Source organism: Euprymna scolopes, chromosome 46, assembly GCF_053919585.1.
Source record: "Euprymna scolopes isolate OS-2025 chromosome 46, ASM5391958v1, whole genome shotgun sequence".
NCBI classification, from domain to species: Eukaryota; Metazoa; Mollusca; class Cephalopoda; order Sepiida; family Sepiolidae; genus Euprymna; species Euprymna scolopes.
Genome location: NC_136527.1, coordinates 66,877,206 through 66,892,481, shown reverse-complemented (window position 1 = coordinate 66,892,481; position 15,276 = coordinate 66,877,206). Strand labels below are relative to the sequence as shown.

Here is a 15,276-nt window from a genome sequence, read left to right as displayed (position 1 = left end):
GTTGCTAAGTCCAAGTTTCCGTGTGTAGGGTTTTGTGCTCTTACCCTCTGGCCAGGATATAAAGGTGGTAGGTCTTCCTTGAGCGCATGCTGGTCAAAATATTTCTTTTGCTTGTGTTGCCTTTGTTTAAAAGCATCATATATTTGATCCTGATCTTGGTGGTTGTTTTCTTGTTGCTGGTTGGTTTCGTTTGTTGACCACTTTTCTTTAGTGTAGTTCGTTTTTCTAAAAATTGGCGGGTGAATTCAGCAACAACTTTGCTCTCTCCCAGGTAAGAATGTACGTAGTCAATAATCTCTTTCTGAGAATCGACTTCTTGAAGAAAGGCCACAAAGGTTGGAACATCAAGGTTAACTTTGAGGTTCTTAAGCAGAGATTCGAATCAATGGATAAAATCATCATTTGAATTGGATGACTGAAACAATTTTAGCACACCATCCGTATTATGTTTGTTTTTGGATGATTTTGTTTTTGTGTTTTGAGACGTTGTTGCAGTCAGACTGAGAAAACTGTTTGTATCAATCGTTGCGTTGCTATTTTTGGTAGGAGATGAGACTGACTGCTTTTTATTATTCTTTTGAACTTCCCATGTTGAACTGGCATTTGATTTGCTGCTTGCCTGCACTTGCCAGGGAGATGACTCACAGCTCCAGCCGGAGGTAGGAGAGGTTGATAACACAGGAGAAGTACGACCCCATGCGGCAGTCGACAATGGCATAGAGACTTTCGGTGCTGGTTGTTGAGGTTGGGCGTTGTTATTTTTTTTCTTTTTCTTCTCCTCTTCCAATTGTTTTGCCTGTTCCTGTTGGATTTCAAGCAACGATTTTGCAGCTGATTTCGACACAGTTACTTTATTGTTGGCCCATATCTTCGCCTGCTGTGCAGATGAATTGGTTGCTTGTTGTTGTTGCTGTTGCTGTTGTTGGAGAAGTAATTGTTGGGCCTCAGCTTTACGTCGACACTCTTCTTCCTGTTGGATTTCAGCAAGTGACACGGCGTGGGCAGCAGCAGAATTGGTCTTGGCCCAATTGGCACCAGCAGGAAGTTGTACTTTTGCCAATTGTTCTTTCTGCTGTTGTTTGACTTTACTCAAAGCTTCTTGCTGCTGCTGACGGGCTTCTTGCTCCTGCTGCTGTTTCCGCTGCTGTTCTTGCTGTTTCCGTAATTCTTGCCTCCGTAATTCTTCTTGTCTTCGTAACTCTTCCTGTTGTCGTAATTCTTCCTGGCGACGTAATTCTTCTTGACGCCTTAACTCTTCCTGCTGCTGTAATTCTTCTTGTTTCTGAATTTCTTCAGCCCGGATCCGTTCTTCTTCAAGCCGTTGTCGTTCTTCTTCTTGTCTCCGCACTTCAAGTTTCTCTTCATGTGGTGGTTACGTTTTCTTGAACTCACCAATGCGGTCGAATCTGTCGGGGTATAAACGCATCAGATCATCTATGCTGTTGATAGGTTGTTGCTGAACGGATATGGCACAGTTCATTGTCACAATGTTGAGGGCTACAGATGTTGGCAGGCCCAGTATAACTGGTCCTGGAGTGTTGACCACATAAAATTGAGTGTTGAGCCATGAAGAGTCCTTGTATTTGCACCTGATGTTTGTGGTGCCATGGCATTTTATTTCAGTGTTGTTGTATGCTGTCAGTACGCATTTCGTTGGGTTTAGTGATCCAGGTATTGGGTTTCCGTCTTCGTTTATGGCGGAGGGGCACATACTGCGGAATATGCGTAAAGGTAGTGTGTTTGCCTGTGCACCCGTGTCTACCTTCAGTTTGAGGCTGTGCGTACCTGGGTGGTCTGTCAATATAACGTTGATATTGACAAACGCTTCATTCTGTGTTGTTTTTTGTTTGTGCAGTGGATGTTCACTGTTAATAGTGCTGAATGTGAGGTGCTCCATCGCCGCATGTAATTTTTTTGTGGCTCGGTCATGTTCAGCAACGCTGTCGACTTTTCGGCCTGTTCCATGTTGTCTGTGCCTTGGCTGGCTGCGGCTTTTGTGCAAGGGTTTTTCTTGTTTCCTGGGTCTTAGTCTCGCTGAGAAGCACAATTTGGCCCAATGGCCCATTTTCCCGCAAGAGCTGCATATGTCGTTCTTGGCATGGCAATGCTCCTTGCCAAAACGGTGGTCCCGTCCACAATCTTTACACAAGTTGCTGGTATTTCTGTTGCCTTCCTGGCGTTCGCGACCACCGCGATTTATGGTGTCTATCTGTGACAGGCCATGTAGTTGGTGTATTTTGTTTATATACACGGCTGAAGCCTCATATGTGCGTGCTAATTTCACAGCCTCTTCTATTGTGTAGCCCTTCGGCTTGTTCAACAGTTCTTTTTGTAAGTCCAGTATGGGCGTGTTGGCTATCAGTATTTCTACTAAACGTTCGTTCATTTCATGGGCTGTGAAATCGCATTTCTTCGCCTGTAAGCGACACCTGTTTAGAAATATGTCTGTCGTCTCGGTAGGTTTTTGTTGGTATCTACTGAGTTCGAGCCTACATATATGGGGGTTGGTTGCCGGTTCCAGCTGCTCCAGAAATGCGTTGAAAATTTTGTTGGCGTCTCTCCGGTCTTCGTTTGACATAGACCAACTGTTGTATCTACGAATTCCTTCCTCGCCAGTTGCGAGTAGAATGATAGGCACTTTCTCTTCTTCTTTAGTTCCCTTCGCTGTGAAATAAAGTTCCAAACGTTGTTGGAATATCTTGAATGACTCTGCAGTGTTAGGCGAGTCTCAGTCGAGAATGGGAACTGGTATCGATATATTAGCCATATCAAGCTTCAACGAGCGTGTGTGTGCGTGTTTTACGAAGTTTTGGTTTGAAAAGAAAAGAGAAAAAAATATGTCTTACTTTTATCGTTGTTTTATTTTATTTTTCCCTTTATCTCGCCGCTGTCACCATGTCACGCCGTGTTAACTCGTGTTGTGTGGTTGGTTAATAGAGAGAACGAAAAGACGCGTGTTGTTAGTTTTAAATATAAAACATGGAGGACTTTATTTCCAGTATGCATGCGTGGTTGTTACAAAACAAGGATTGTCATGAAACGAAATGATAACGTTGTTACAAAACTAGGATTGTAACGAAACGAAACGATAACATCGTTACATCCCCCCTTTACCAATATGAAGATTATGATATTGAGCATATTCAATATATGATAAAAGGTAAGGGCTAATTCAGGGTAGACTGCCTGAATAGCTACAGCGAAGCAGGGGATTATTCTGCCCCATGAATTGCTTGCTATACTTCTCTAGAAAATGTTCACAAGTTCATTTTGGATGGTGGTCGTACCATCCTGCCACTTTTTAAAATTTCGAAACAGTCCATAATATATATGCCATTATAAAAGTTCTATTTTTGTTTGATAAAAAGAATAAAATAGTTATTAAAAAGTTCTGTAAATATATTAAACACGCACTCAGAAAGACACCCATTTATTGAAATATCTTTTATTTTTAAAAAAATCTTGCTCGCGAATATTCGTAAAAATGTAATATTTAAAAATATTATTTTGAAAATATATTAATTGTCGCTGAAGTTAATGTCTTAAAGAATAAATATTGAATTGTCTTAAAAACGCACACAAACCCCCCAAAACACAGTACATAGAAATCAATCTTGGTCGCAAAAATCCAAAACAGAAAGAGACACCCGTTTATTTAAATATCTTTTATTTAAATACGTTCGTTTTGTTACTTATTTAAAAAATAAAATGTTTTGTAAATATATACTTTTTCTTTTAAATCTTCAAAGGTTTTGTAAATATATTTAAAAAAAATGCTGGTTAATATTCGAGCATGTTTGCTATTTGACGTGTTTAAAAACAACCGACGCCATGTGCTTGTGCCAATGTCAAGGTCGAATCACCGGTGTTAGTTGAAATGTGCGCCTGGCACCGCCAGGGTGCGTCGTCTGCTACGGGGTATCTATTCTTTATTTGATCCAAAAAAACTATACAAAATACTGTTAAAAACCCACCGAATATATGTCAGCCTATGTCACGGTAACATAAATTGCGCGAGTTTCTAACAGTATTTTGTCTATTTTTTTTTAAATTCCTTTTCTCAAACTTACCGTGTCAAAGAGAGTGTCGCTCGCCATTTTTAATTTTCCAATACATCGGCAAGCACTGTAGGCTTTTCGAGCTGAATTAACATGTTACATTAGATAAAAACATTAAAAAAAATATCCAATTAGGTAGAAAAGTAACTTATCTTGCCTTTGATAAGATTTATTTGTTATATATTTGTTTTTTGACAACTTTTCGAATCTATGTGTACAGTAATACAAACCCAAAAAATGTATTTGTCGACTATTTGAACAAACACCGAAATTTGCTAACGAAAGAAATGACTTTTCAACCTCCAGGAGGTAAAGGTGTGAGTGCAGGACGAGGTGTATAAGAATTCTTGGCGAATTTTAGACACCCCTAACACGAAACTGCGAATAAAATATATAAAAAAAACCTCGTAATTTCTCTTAAAAGAGGGTTGTTTATTTTCTTTATGGAATATATTTTCAAAATAAACTATTAGAGTTCTTTAAAAAATAATAGAAATATGTTTTATTAAAAAACAACAACAGTGTTTACAAAGTGCCGACACGCGTTCATTCAGCCATTTTTTTTAATCAATTGAATTGTACGAGTTAATTTTTTTTTTTCAATTTTTCAATTTAAAAATCTATCAAAATGTTTCTATTGGTTAAATTTTTACGATATTTTCAGGGTCAATGTGAAATTTAATGCTCTTTCCAATAAACCGAACATAATATTCTAGACAACCTTTTTTTTAATTCACCCCCTCCCGCATTTTGAAATGTCTATTATCCTACATTCCTACAAAGAATGACAATTCTTATTAAGTCATATTATTAATAGAATGCTGATATAGTTGAGAGGAGAGGCGTAAAATAAAGTTGTTTTAATACAATGGGGATATACGTTACTTGTGATGGTGGGAACAGACACTTAACACTTGGAAGGATGTTACTAGGTACGGGCAAAATGAATGCCGATTCTCAAAATGTATACTCATTTTGATCCCTCCCTTTACTTAAAAAAATCACCAAAAATCAGGAAATTAGCCAATTTTAATGAAATTTTCAGTATTTATCAAATAATGATCGCGAAATATAATGAACGAAATTTTTTTTTATTATTAAATCTTAGTGAAAATGTATTATTTTGCTTAAACAAAAATACCTTTACTAATGCTATGGTTTTCAGTTATGAATAAAAAACGCAAGAATTTATTTTTGCTTTTTTTATATATAAATAAAGCATCGGAATTTGTAACCATAAAAAAATGCAGGAACATTACGAAAAACACCCTTAAAGTCCGTATTAATAAATTCGATATAACTCGAAGAAACATGAATTTCTCGAACTACCGATATTACCATTGAATTAAGCATTGTTTATTTAATATTTTTACGCAAAAAAATTACAATAGCAAAAATATTTCTACTTTTTTTTTTAATTACAGATTTCACATAATTTTTATATGCAAGATTCTTGCTCGCAAGAATGTGAAACTTCTGGCGTAACATAATTTTTATATAATCTCGAATAATAATTTAAAAAAAAATTAATTTAGAAACAGGAACATAAAAAATAATTAAATTAAAAAATGATAAAAATTGATACAAACGTTCAGAATAGGAATGTACGGATGCAGGTCTGGGGGGAAAAAATCTGACACCCCTACCACTTTTTACTATCATGACTTCATTTTCGAGTGGCTGAAATTGTGGACCTCCATATAATCGTGTTTACAAAATTTTAGTTTGTTGCGTTTTGGGCGAACGGTAAAATTACTTGCTTTTTTAGGGCTAATTAAATTAGTTTTTGCACAAACAAGGTATTTTTTTATTTAATTCAATATGTTAGGGCTTTGCTTTACTAATTATCTTTGAAATAGACACAGAAATCTAATATTTATCTTTTAAAGGATTTTTACAATGAATGTATTTAACTTCAAAATTTAGCTGAATTGGTTAGCTCGCCATGAAAACATTTTTCATAACTTATTTTTCCCGTGTATAAATATATTTTTCCCCTTTTGGAAATTAAATTTAGTCCTTAATCTTTCAAATACAATCAAAAAGTAGTCGGAAACCTACAAAAAAATTATGATAAACCAGCTTTCAAAACTAGGTCCCTCTCTATCTATCCGCCCATTTTTGTCCATACCTAGGTGTTACATAAAGTTCAATATTCAAGATGATGGGAGAACGTGATGTTATAGAATTATGCAAGATACCAATTATCAAACTGACTCACTTAGATTTCCTTACTTGGACTTTTAGAACTCGAAAAAAAAAAAAAAAAAGGTCGGAAATATCACCCTTAACTAAATAACCCCCTTCCCTGAGCCAAAATGCCAGAAAGTCAAAAGGCTGTCTGAAAATTACGTCAAGTACTTAAAGGGGATTACAGAGTGTTGGTTTTCCTTTTTCCCCAAGCCGTACATCCGTACATTCCATTGTGAACATTTGTATAATTTTTTACATTTATTTTTATTTTATTTTACAAGATTATGATGCAAACATGTAATTTAAAATAGTAGAAATACTTTTTTGCAATCATAATTTTTTGTGTGTGAAAATATTAAAATACTTAATTCAATGATAATTCTTAGAATAAATTGCTTTGACTCTTCCGGAAATAAAGGATTTTAGTTATTCCCCGTGGCCAGAATTAAGGATTCTGCCATATTGATTCTCGAAAACACGTGTATACTTTTAAGTTGATGAAACCTTTATGAAAGACATTCCTGTTAAAAAAAAAAAGTAAGCAAACAAACAACAGAAAAAACCCCAAAAAAGGGCAAACTACTGTAGCCAAACAGATTCAACGCAGAGAACCAACAACTCCGAATTCTGAAAAAAATCTATAAACACTGAAAATTGACGTTCGAGTATTACTTACGCACTTTAAACAATGGGGAAATAGAAAATAATGCACAAAATCTCTTCGCCTTGATTAATTCAGTCTCAGCGACAATATTCGAAATAATAAGCGATGTTACAGATTACAATGGCGCCATAGAAACGCTAGATGCTGTTTACATAAAACCGGCAAACGCTATATTTAACCGACATCAACTTCTGACGAATAAACAGAAACCGACACAAACTATCGACGATTTCATACAACAACTGGAAGTACTTGCTAAATCTTGCGAATTTCAAGCAGTAAGCGCTGAAGAGAACAAAAAGCAATATATCCGTGACGCTTTCATTAGCGGCATCTCCTCCTCGTCTATTCGTCAGCGCCTACTCGAAAAACCATCCTCAACTCTACAAGAGACCTTTACAATGGCTAGGTCTCTAGAACAAGCAGAGAAGCATACGGTAAGCTTTGATAGCTACCCAAATATAGCCGCTACCATAATTAAACCAGAAGACACTCCCTTAGCCGCTATAAAAGGAAATACCATACAAAAAGGAATTTGTTTCTTCTGTGTGAACACAGGACATTCACGAGCGATGTGTCCTGAGTGTATCGCTGTATCGCCGAGTGTAGGAAATGTAGGAAAAATGCCCATTAGGCAAAGGTATGTAAATCTTCCTCCTCTACTGCTGCTGTGTTATACGAGCCCCCACCTAACCCAATCTCTCCTGACTGAATGGGCAAGTCGTGAACAACATGGTAGACTCTGGCAGCGTGGGGACGTTTATCAGCAAAAATACAGCAAGAAAGTTGAAACTTTTTATTATTCCCAAGCAGAAAACCGTAGCATTGGCGGACCCTAATCATCATTTTTTTTTTACACAGTGGTCACCACTTATCAAGGCCCGGAAGCCACTCAGGGATAAGGGTTATTGCAAGTACATTACGTTAGTGTGGAGATTTGATGAAGTGTTCACTTAAGGGGGCGGTTCATTAGGAATTTGTTAACGTTTGACTTGAACACATCCAAGTTGTAGTCAGGTGGGAAGCAGGCAGACGGAACAGAGTTCCACAGGCGTACAGTTCTAAGAAAGATGCTTTGTTCATGGAATCCACGTTTTGATTTAGGCACAGATAAAGAGTGGGGGAAATTTTTCACAGTGGATTCGACTAGACGGGTGTTTTTCGTGAAAGATTGGCGAGGGGAGACCAGAGATTGAAGTTCAGACGAGCACCTGCCATGGAAATAGCGATAAAACAAGGATAGGCTCGCAACGTCTCTTCTGTGGGAGAGAGGTTGCCAAAATCATCGGCGAAACTATTGTTGACATCTCCCTAAACAGTAAAAACCACCACGCCATGACAGTGGAAGTAATTAAGGATCTGTTCCTTGATATGATTATCGGAAAAAATCTCCTAAAACAATATAAAATTGTGACCCTAAAATTCGACGGTCCCAGGGAAGAACTTGTTATTGGAGCGATGGGTAAGAGTAACAGTTTTCCATGTATCAAAATTTCTCCTCCTCCCCTTTTCTCTCATCTTTCTACACGGACGACCCCTATTGCCACCAAATCTTGTCGTCACTCATTCACTGACAACATATTTATTAGAGAAGAAACTGCGCTCTATATCTCCTTGGCGAGCCAAAGTTTTAGTGACCTCTAACGAGAATTAAAAATAAAAAAGAATGGTGGTTGACTACAGCGACAGCATAAATAGATTTACAGAACTAGATGCCTATCCCATGCCGAACATTAATAAAATGATTGATGACATAGCCCGATACAACCTTTTTACAACACTCGACCTGAAGTCTGCTTACCATCAAATTCAAATTAGTCACGCCGATCGGAAATACACAGCATTTGAAGTAAATGGAAAACTTTACCAATTTACTCGTATCCCTTTTGGCGTCACTAACGGAGTAAGTGCCTTTCAAAGATGCATCGATGGCATTGTAGAAAGAGAAAAATTAACAGACACTTTTGTGTGCCACAATATGCGGAAAGGATAAAAAAGAGCATGACTATAACCTTCAAAGGTTTTATAATGTAGCGAAAAGATACAACATCACGCTCAACCAAAGTAAGAGCATCATTGTCGGGATTATTTCACCAACAAGAAGAGGGGGGTAAGAAAAGGAAGTAAGGGCTTGCAATGAAATGGTGACGTTGCTTACAAGCAGTCTTTCCTTTCCTAACAATTAACTGATAATGTTTGCCGAATAACAGTAACGCGCAACGCGGTAATCAGTCTAAGAGACGCCAACCGACTAGCAAGCTAGGTAACTAGCTTCTTAACTAATCACTAACGCGTAGTGAGACAACTCCTTTTATACATCCTAACTCTCAGTGGCGAGAATTCCAACGTGATTTCCAACGAGATTAGAATGTCTATTTAACTTAGTAAGAAATAGACACCCAGTTTCTCCGTAATGGCAAAACAGCAGTTCAGTGTCTTTTCTTTCCTCCGACCCACCCCCGGTAAGTAAAATCAATTTCAATTCTGACATCATTTCTGCTACTTCTATCACACTTCTTGGTTACACAATCCAGAACAATCAAATTGCTCCTGATTACCTGAGGCTAAAACCACTCCTTGAAATGCAACCGCCTCTAAATTTCCGGACTCAAAAACGAATAATTGGTATGTTCTCTTACTATAGTAAATTCATTCGAAACTTTTCTGATAAGATACTGCCTCTCAACCAAAACAAGGAGTTTCCATTGTTCTCATCTATTCAAAATTCTTTTCAGACGCTGAAGACCAACTTAAGAAATGCTACCCTTATAACTGTTGACCCGGATAAAGAATTTGTAGTAGAAACTGATGCCAGTAATTACTGCATTGCTGCTACTTTAAACCAACAGGGTAGATTTTTGCATTCTTTTCTCGGACACTAAACTCAAATGAGATTAGACATGATGCTGTCAAAAAAGAAGCTGCTGCGATTGTGGAAGCTCTCCGAAAGTGACGACATTTCCTACTCGGGGGACATTTCAAAGTTATTACAGATCTAAAGAGCATTTATGTTAGATAATAAGAGGAAATCTAAAATTAATAATGATAAGATATGTTGTTGGCGGATCGAACTGTCACAATTCAAATTCAGTATTGTTTACCGTCTAGGACCGGAAAATACAGCTGCTGACACATTTTCTCGCATCTCTGCATTAACGCACACTTTGCAAGACCTCCGTGACTTGCATGTTACACTGTGCTATCCTGGTGTCACGCGACTCAGCCACTTCATCAGGACAAGAAACCTTCCTTTCTCTTTAGAACAAATTAAAAATATAACAGACTCGTGCTGCTCCTGTTAGTATCTGAAACCTAAATTTGCCAGTTGTAAAAAAGGAACACTCATACAGGCTATACTACCTTTCCAGTGATTAAACATCGATTTTAAAGGCGCTTTACTTCTGTGCATGGTAACAAATACTTACCATAATTGATGAATATACTCGCTTTCCCTTTGCCTTCCCCCGTAAGGATATTACTAGCAAAACCATGATCCACTGCCTAAACCATTTTCAGTTTTTGATATGCCCGATATGATACACACTGACCGGGTTGCCGACTTCCTTGTAGGAGAAATCAGATTACTTACGTGACACAGGTATTGCCACCTCTAAAACAAGTAGATACCACCCTGAGGGTAATGGGCAAGTTGAGAAACTCAATGGAACTTTATGGAAGGCCATCCAAACGACCTTTCACTCTAGCAACATGAAACTGCCCCATTAGGAAGATATACTACCAAATACTCTCCATTCAATTAGGTCGTTACTATGCACTGCCACTAATACGACTCCTCATGACAGAATGTTCAAATATAGTCGTAGATCTTCCTCCGGAACTTCTGTTCCCACTTGGGCGAAAGCAGGCCCAGTATATGTCAGAAACCATACTAAGTCTAGTAAGCTCGACCCTCCAGTAACCCCTGCTACCCTATTAGACATAAACCCCTACTATGCTCATGTACGACTACCCTCTGATGCGGAAACTACTGTCAATGTGCGAGACCTGGCTCTTAACTCGTCAAATCAAGAAGACCAACACAATGAAAACAATTCTGCAAGCCCTGAAGCCCTAAAGAACCGCCAACTTACAAAAACAATACCTACGTGAAGGAGAAGAATCCCTTACCTGATCCTGAAAATATTCATGCCCCCCAAGATGTGGATGCTGAGGACCAAAATCCCTGTGAGTCAGTGCGGAGATCGTCCAGAATGCGGCGATTTCCAAGTAAATATAAGGACTTTTTAACCTAGTACTGAACAGACTAAATTTAACTTCTGTAATTCCATACTTAATTATTGTTGAAGGGGAAAATGTTAGAATAAATTGCTTTGACTCTTGACTCGGAAATAAAGGATCGTAGTTATTCCCCTTGGCCGGAATTAAGAATTCCGCCATATTGATTTCTCGAAAACCCGTGTATACTTTTAAGTTGATAAAACATTTACGAAAGTCATTCCTGTTTACTCGTCTTTCATCTTTACTTATCGTTTCAATAATATCAGTAGTTCGAGAAATTAATTTTTCTTCGAATTATATCGAATTCATGAATACGGATTTTAGGATGTTTTTTCGTAATGTTTCTGTAAAAAATTTTTCGTAAAGTTCCTGTAAAAAATTTGTTTGTAATGTTCCTGTAAACATTTTTTCGTAATGTTCCTGTAATTTTTATTTTTATTTTTAGAATTTACCATGCTCTATTTTCATTAAAATTTCAAATATATAGTCATTCATTTTAGTAAAGGTGTTTTTGTTGAAACAAAATACTAAATTTCTACTAAGAGTCAAATGAAAATAAATGGTTTATTATATCCCATTATCATTATTTGATAAATACTACAAATTTCATAAAAATTGGTTAATTTCCTGATTTTTTGTGATTTTTTAATGTTTTGACAATCTCAAATTTTACAAAACAAGATAAACATTAAATAAAACTTTAAGTAAACCAAATGTTCTTTAATGTATTTCCTAGATGATGACATGCTGAATCGCATTGGTATTTTTGCTTCAAAATGTAAATGAGAATTTTGTTCACGGAAAAGATGTATTCTGTTTTATTTACTTATAAACAATTCAAATTAAAATGTTTATAAGAAATGTGAAATAAATATTTTTTAAGTAATTGTTTTATTTTTTTAATAAATTATTTCTTTAGCTCAATAAAAGACTTTCTTTTCATTACACAAATTTGTTATTCTTTTTTATTAACCATGACAAGTGTTATACTCCTGCAGTATAGTGAAACAAATATTTTTTAATTGTTTTATTTTTTAAATAAATTATTTCTATAACTCAATAAAAGACTTTCTTTTCATTACACAAATTTGTTATTATTTTTTTATTAATCATGACGATAGCCAATAACAAGTGCGACACTTCTGCATTATAGTGAAACAAATATTTTTTAATTGTTTTATTTTGTATAATAAATCATTTCTATAACTCAATAAAAGATTTTCTTTTCATTACACAAGCTTTTCGTTCGTTTTTATTAATCATGACGATTGCCAATAACAAGTGTGACACTTCTGCATTATAGTGAAACAAATATTTTTAATTAATTGTTTTATTTTGTTTAATAAATTATTTCTTTAACTAAAAAAGACTTTCATTTCATTACACAAATTTGTTATCAATCAATTTTTTATCAATCATGACGATTGCCGATAAGAAGTGTTACACTTCTGCATTATAGTGAAACAAATATTTTTAATTGTTTTATTTTGTTTAATAAATTATTTCATTAACTCAATTAAAAACTTTCTTTTCATTGCACAACTTTGTTATACTTTATTGACGATTGTCAATAACAAGTGTGACACTTCTGCATAATAGTATGTTGGGCAAAACAGCACATTGAATTACACTTCATTGTTTATTTTTATTTTTGAATGTTCTGATCCGATTTATGCAAGTCACGTATGAAACATATCCTTTAATTACATTTAATTTTTTAAAAATTACACATTTTTACTTATTAAAATTTTTATTAAGAATCTGTACTTTTTTTTTAGAAATATCCCGTATTTTCAATTAATTTATATCAAAACGGTTTTATTGAAAAATATATTGCTTTGTCAAAAATATCACACGTTTTCAAAATAATTATTGCCTGAATTTATTTCCAAGCGGTTATATTAAAAAATAATAACAAGGTTAATTTGGAAATCACACATTATTTCAAATATTTTCATTAAAAAATGCTTCTTTTAAAAAAAATATGCAGATCTTCATAAGAATTACTATGCTAATTTATTTCAAAATATTTTATTCAAAAGTTGTGTTTTCAGAAAAAAATCACTAATTTTTAAATATTGACTGTTTTAGTTTATCAAATAAAATTATTAAAGTAATTAAGCAGAATATCGTTATTTTTTACAAATACATTTTAATAAATATTTAATTTTAAAACATGAAAGAAAGCTAAATAATTATACAAAATATTGTTACTTTTTACAAATTAATACATTTTAATAAATATTTAATTTAAAACCTTTTACAAAGTAATACATTTTATTAAATATTTAATTTTAAAAATGAACGAAAGATAATTATTAAAATAATTATTAAGAATATCGTTACTTTTTACAAAGTAGTACATTTTAATATCTAATTTTAAAAAAAATGAACAAAAGTTAAGGATAGTGAAATAATATTTGTAAACACGTTCATATTTTCAGATTAATTCAAGATGGTCTGTTGTCAAAGAAACACATACAGGAAGGACGTCACAAGATTAGAAGATGATTTCCAATCAACGGTTTTATTACTGACCATTCATCTACACTTGTAGTATCAACGTTAAATGTTTTCTTTTTCTATTTTATTAATACTTTAATTGTTAATTCTTATCGTATATTCATGTTTTTTTTTGTTTTTTTTTATTACATTTTCACCCCAAACAAGGCAAATTACCACTTTGGTGTAGGGGGCTACTATCAGGGGCAACAACTACTGGGGTACTATGTAGGGATTTGGGCAGCAAGGTGTCGGTTCACGTTACACTTGAACTTCTGCACGTCAGTACTGTTGGGGAAGCAGGGACCTGGAATGGAATTCCAGAGTCTTGCGGTTCTGGGGAAGAAACTATTGGAGTGAAACCAACTTATGATGTAATGATATTTTAAACTGACATAAAATTAACTTGTTTTTACTTTTCAATTCACATCTTCGGCTGATGACCCAAACTTTATCATTTTTTTTCCGAACATACTCTTTTAATATAACATTTACATGCATATTAAATATTTTATTTTTCAAGTTGTTAACATGTACAGATATTTTTCATATATTAAAACGTATTTAAACGTAAAAGTTTGTACAGATATTTTTTTTATATATTAAAACGTAAAAGTTTGTACAGATATTTTTTTATATATTAAAACGTAAAAGTTTGTACGAATATTTTTTATATATTAAAACGTAAAAGTTTGTACAAATATTTTTTTATATATTAAAACGTAAAAGTTTGTACAAATATTTTTTATATATTAAAACGTAAAAGTTTGTACAAATATTTTTTTTATATATTAAAACGTAAAAGTTTGTACAAATATTTTTTTATATATTAAAACGTAAACGTTTGTACAAATATTTTTTATATATTAAAACGTAAAAGTTTGTACAAATATTTTTTATATATTTAAATGTAAAAGTTTGTACAAATATTTTTTTATATATTAAAACGTATGTAATCGCAAAAGTTTGTACAGATATTTTTTTTATATATTAAAATGTAAAAGTTTGTACAGATATATTTTTTATATATTAAAATGTATTTAATCGTAAAAGTTTGTACAAATATTTTTATATATTAAAACACATTTAATCGTAAAATTTTGTACAAATATTTTTTTAAAACGTATTTAATCGTAAAAGTTTGTACGGATATATTTTTATATATTAAAACGTATTTAATTTAGTTTGTACAGATATTAATTTATATATTAAAACGTAAAAGTTTGTACAAATATTTTTTATATATTAAAACGTATTTAAATATAAAAGTTTGTACAAATATTATTTTATATATTTAAACTTTACATATGTAAACAGTATACTTGAAGTCTAACATTCTTGTCCCCCATTTTTACTGTCACGTACTTCCGTTACATTTTCGTCCTCTGCTTGAGTTCTCGTTGTTTTTACCGAACTCTTGTGGGGTCGTTTTGCTCTGCAATGTGAGTCTTTGTGTCCACTGCATCTGCATCGATCACATTTCTGGGACCGGTATAAACCATCCTTCTGTCAGTGGAGTTCTCCAGATCCTTACCATGGGTAACGCAGATTTGTTTTGAGATTTTTTCCCGAGAGTCATGTTTTGTTTTTGCTTGACTGTTTGAAGAGTAATATTTCTTG

The 15,276-nt window shown here is 34.0% G+C and overlaps 1 protein-coding gene across 1 annotated transcript; it reads right to left on the bottom strand.

Annotated features, from left to right (window-relative positions):
* Positions 1–365: 365 nt before the first annotated feature.
* Positions 366–2,065, bottom strand: LOC145270149 (uncharacterized). Its single transcript, XM_080125759.1, has 2 exons — positions 1,867–2,065; positions 366–1,359 (listed from the first exon to the last, which is right to left on the bottom strand). The coding sequence occupies exons 1-2, from the start codon at positions 2,063–2,065 to the stop codon at positions 383–385; spliced, it is 1,176 nt and encodes a 391-aa protein (XP_079981885.1). The 3' UTR covers positions 366–382.
* Positions 2,066–15,276: the final 13,211 nt, after the last annotated feature.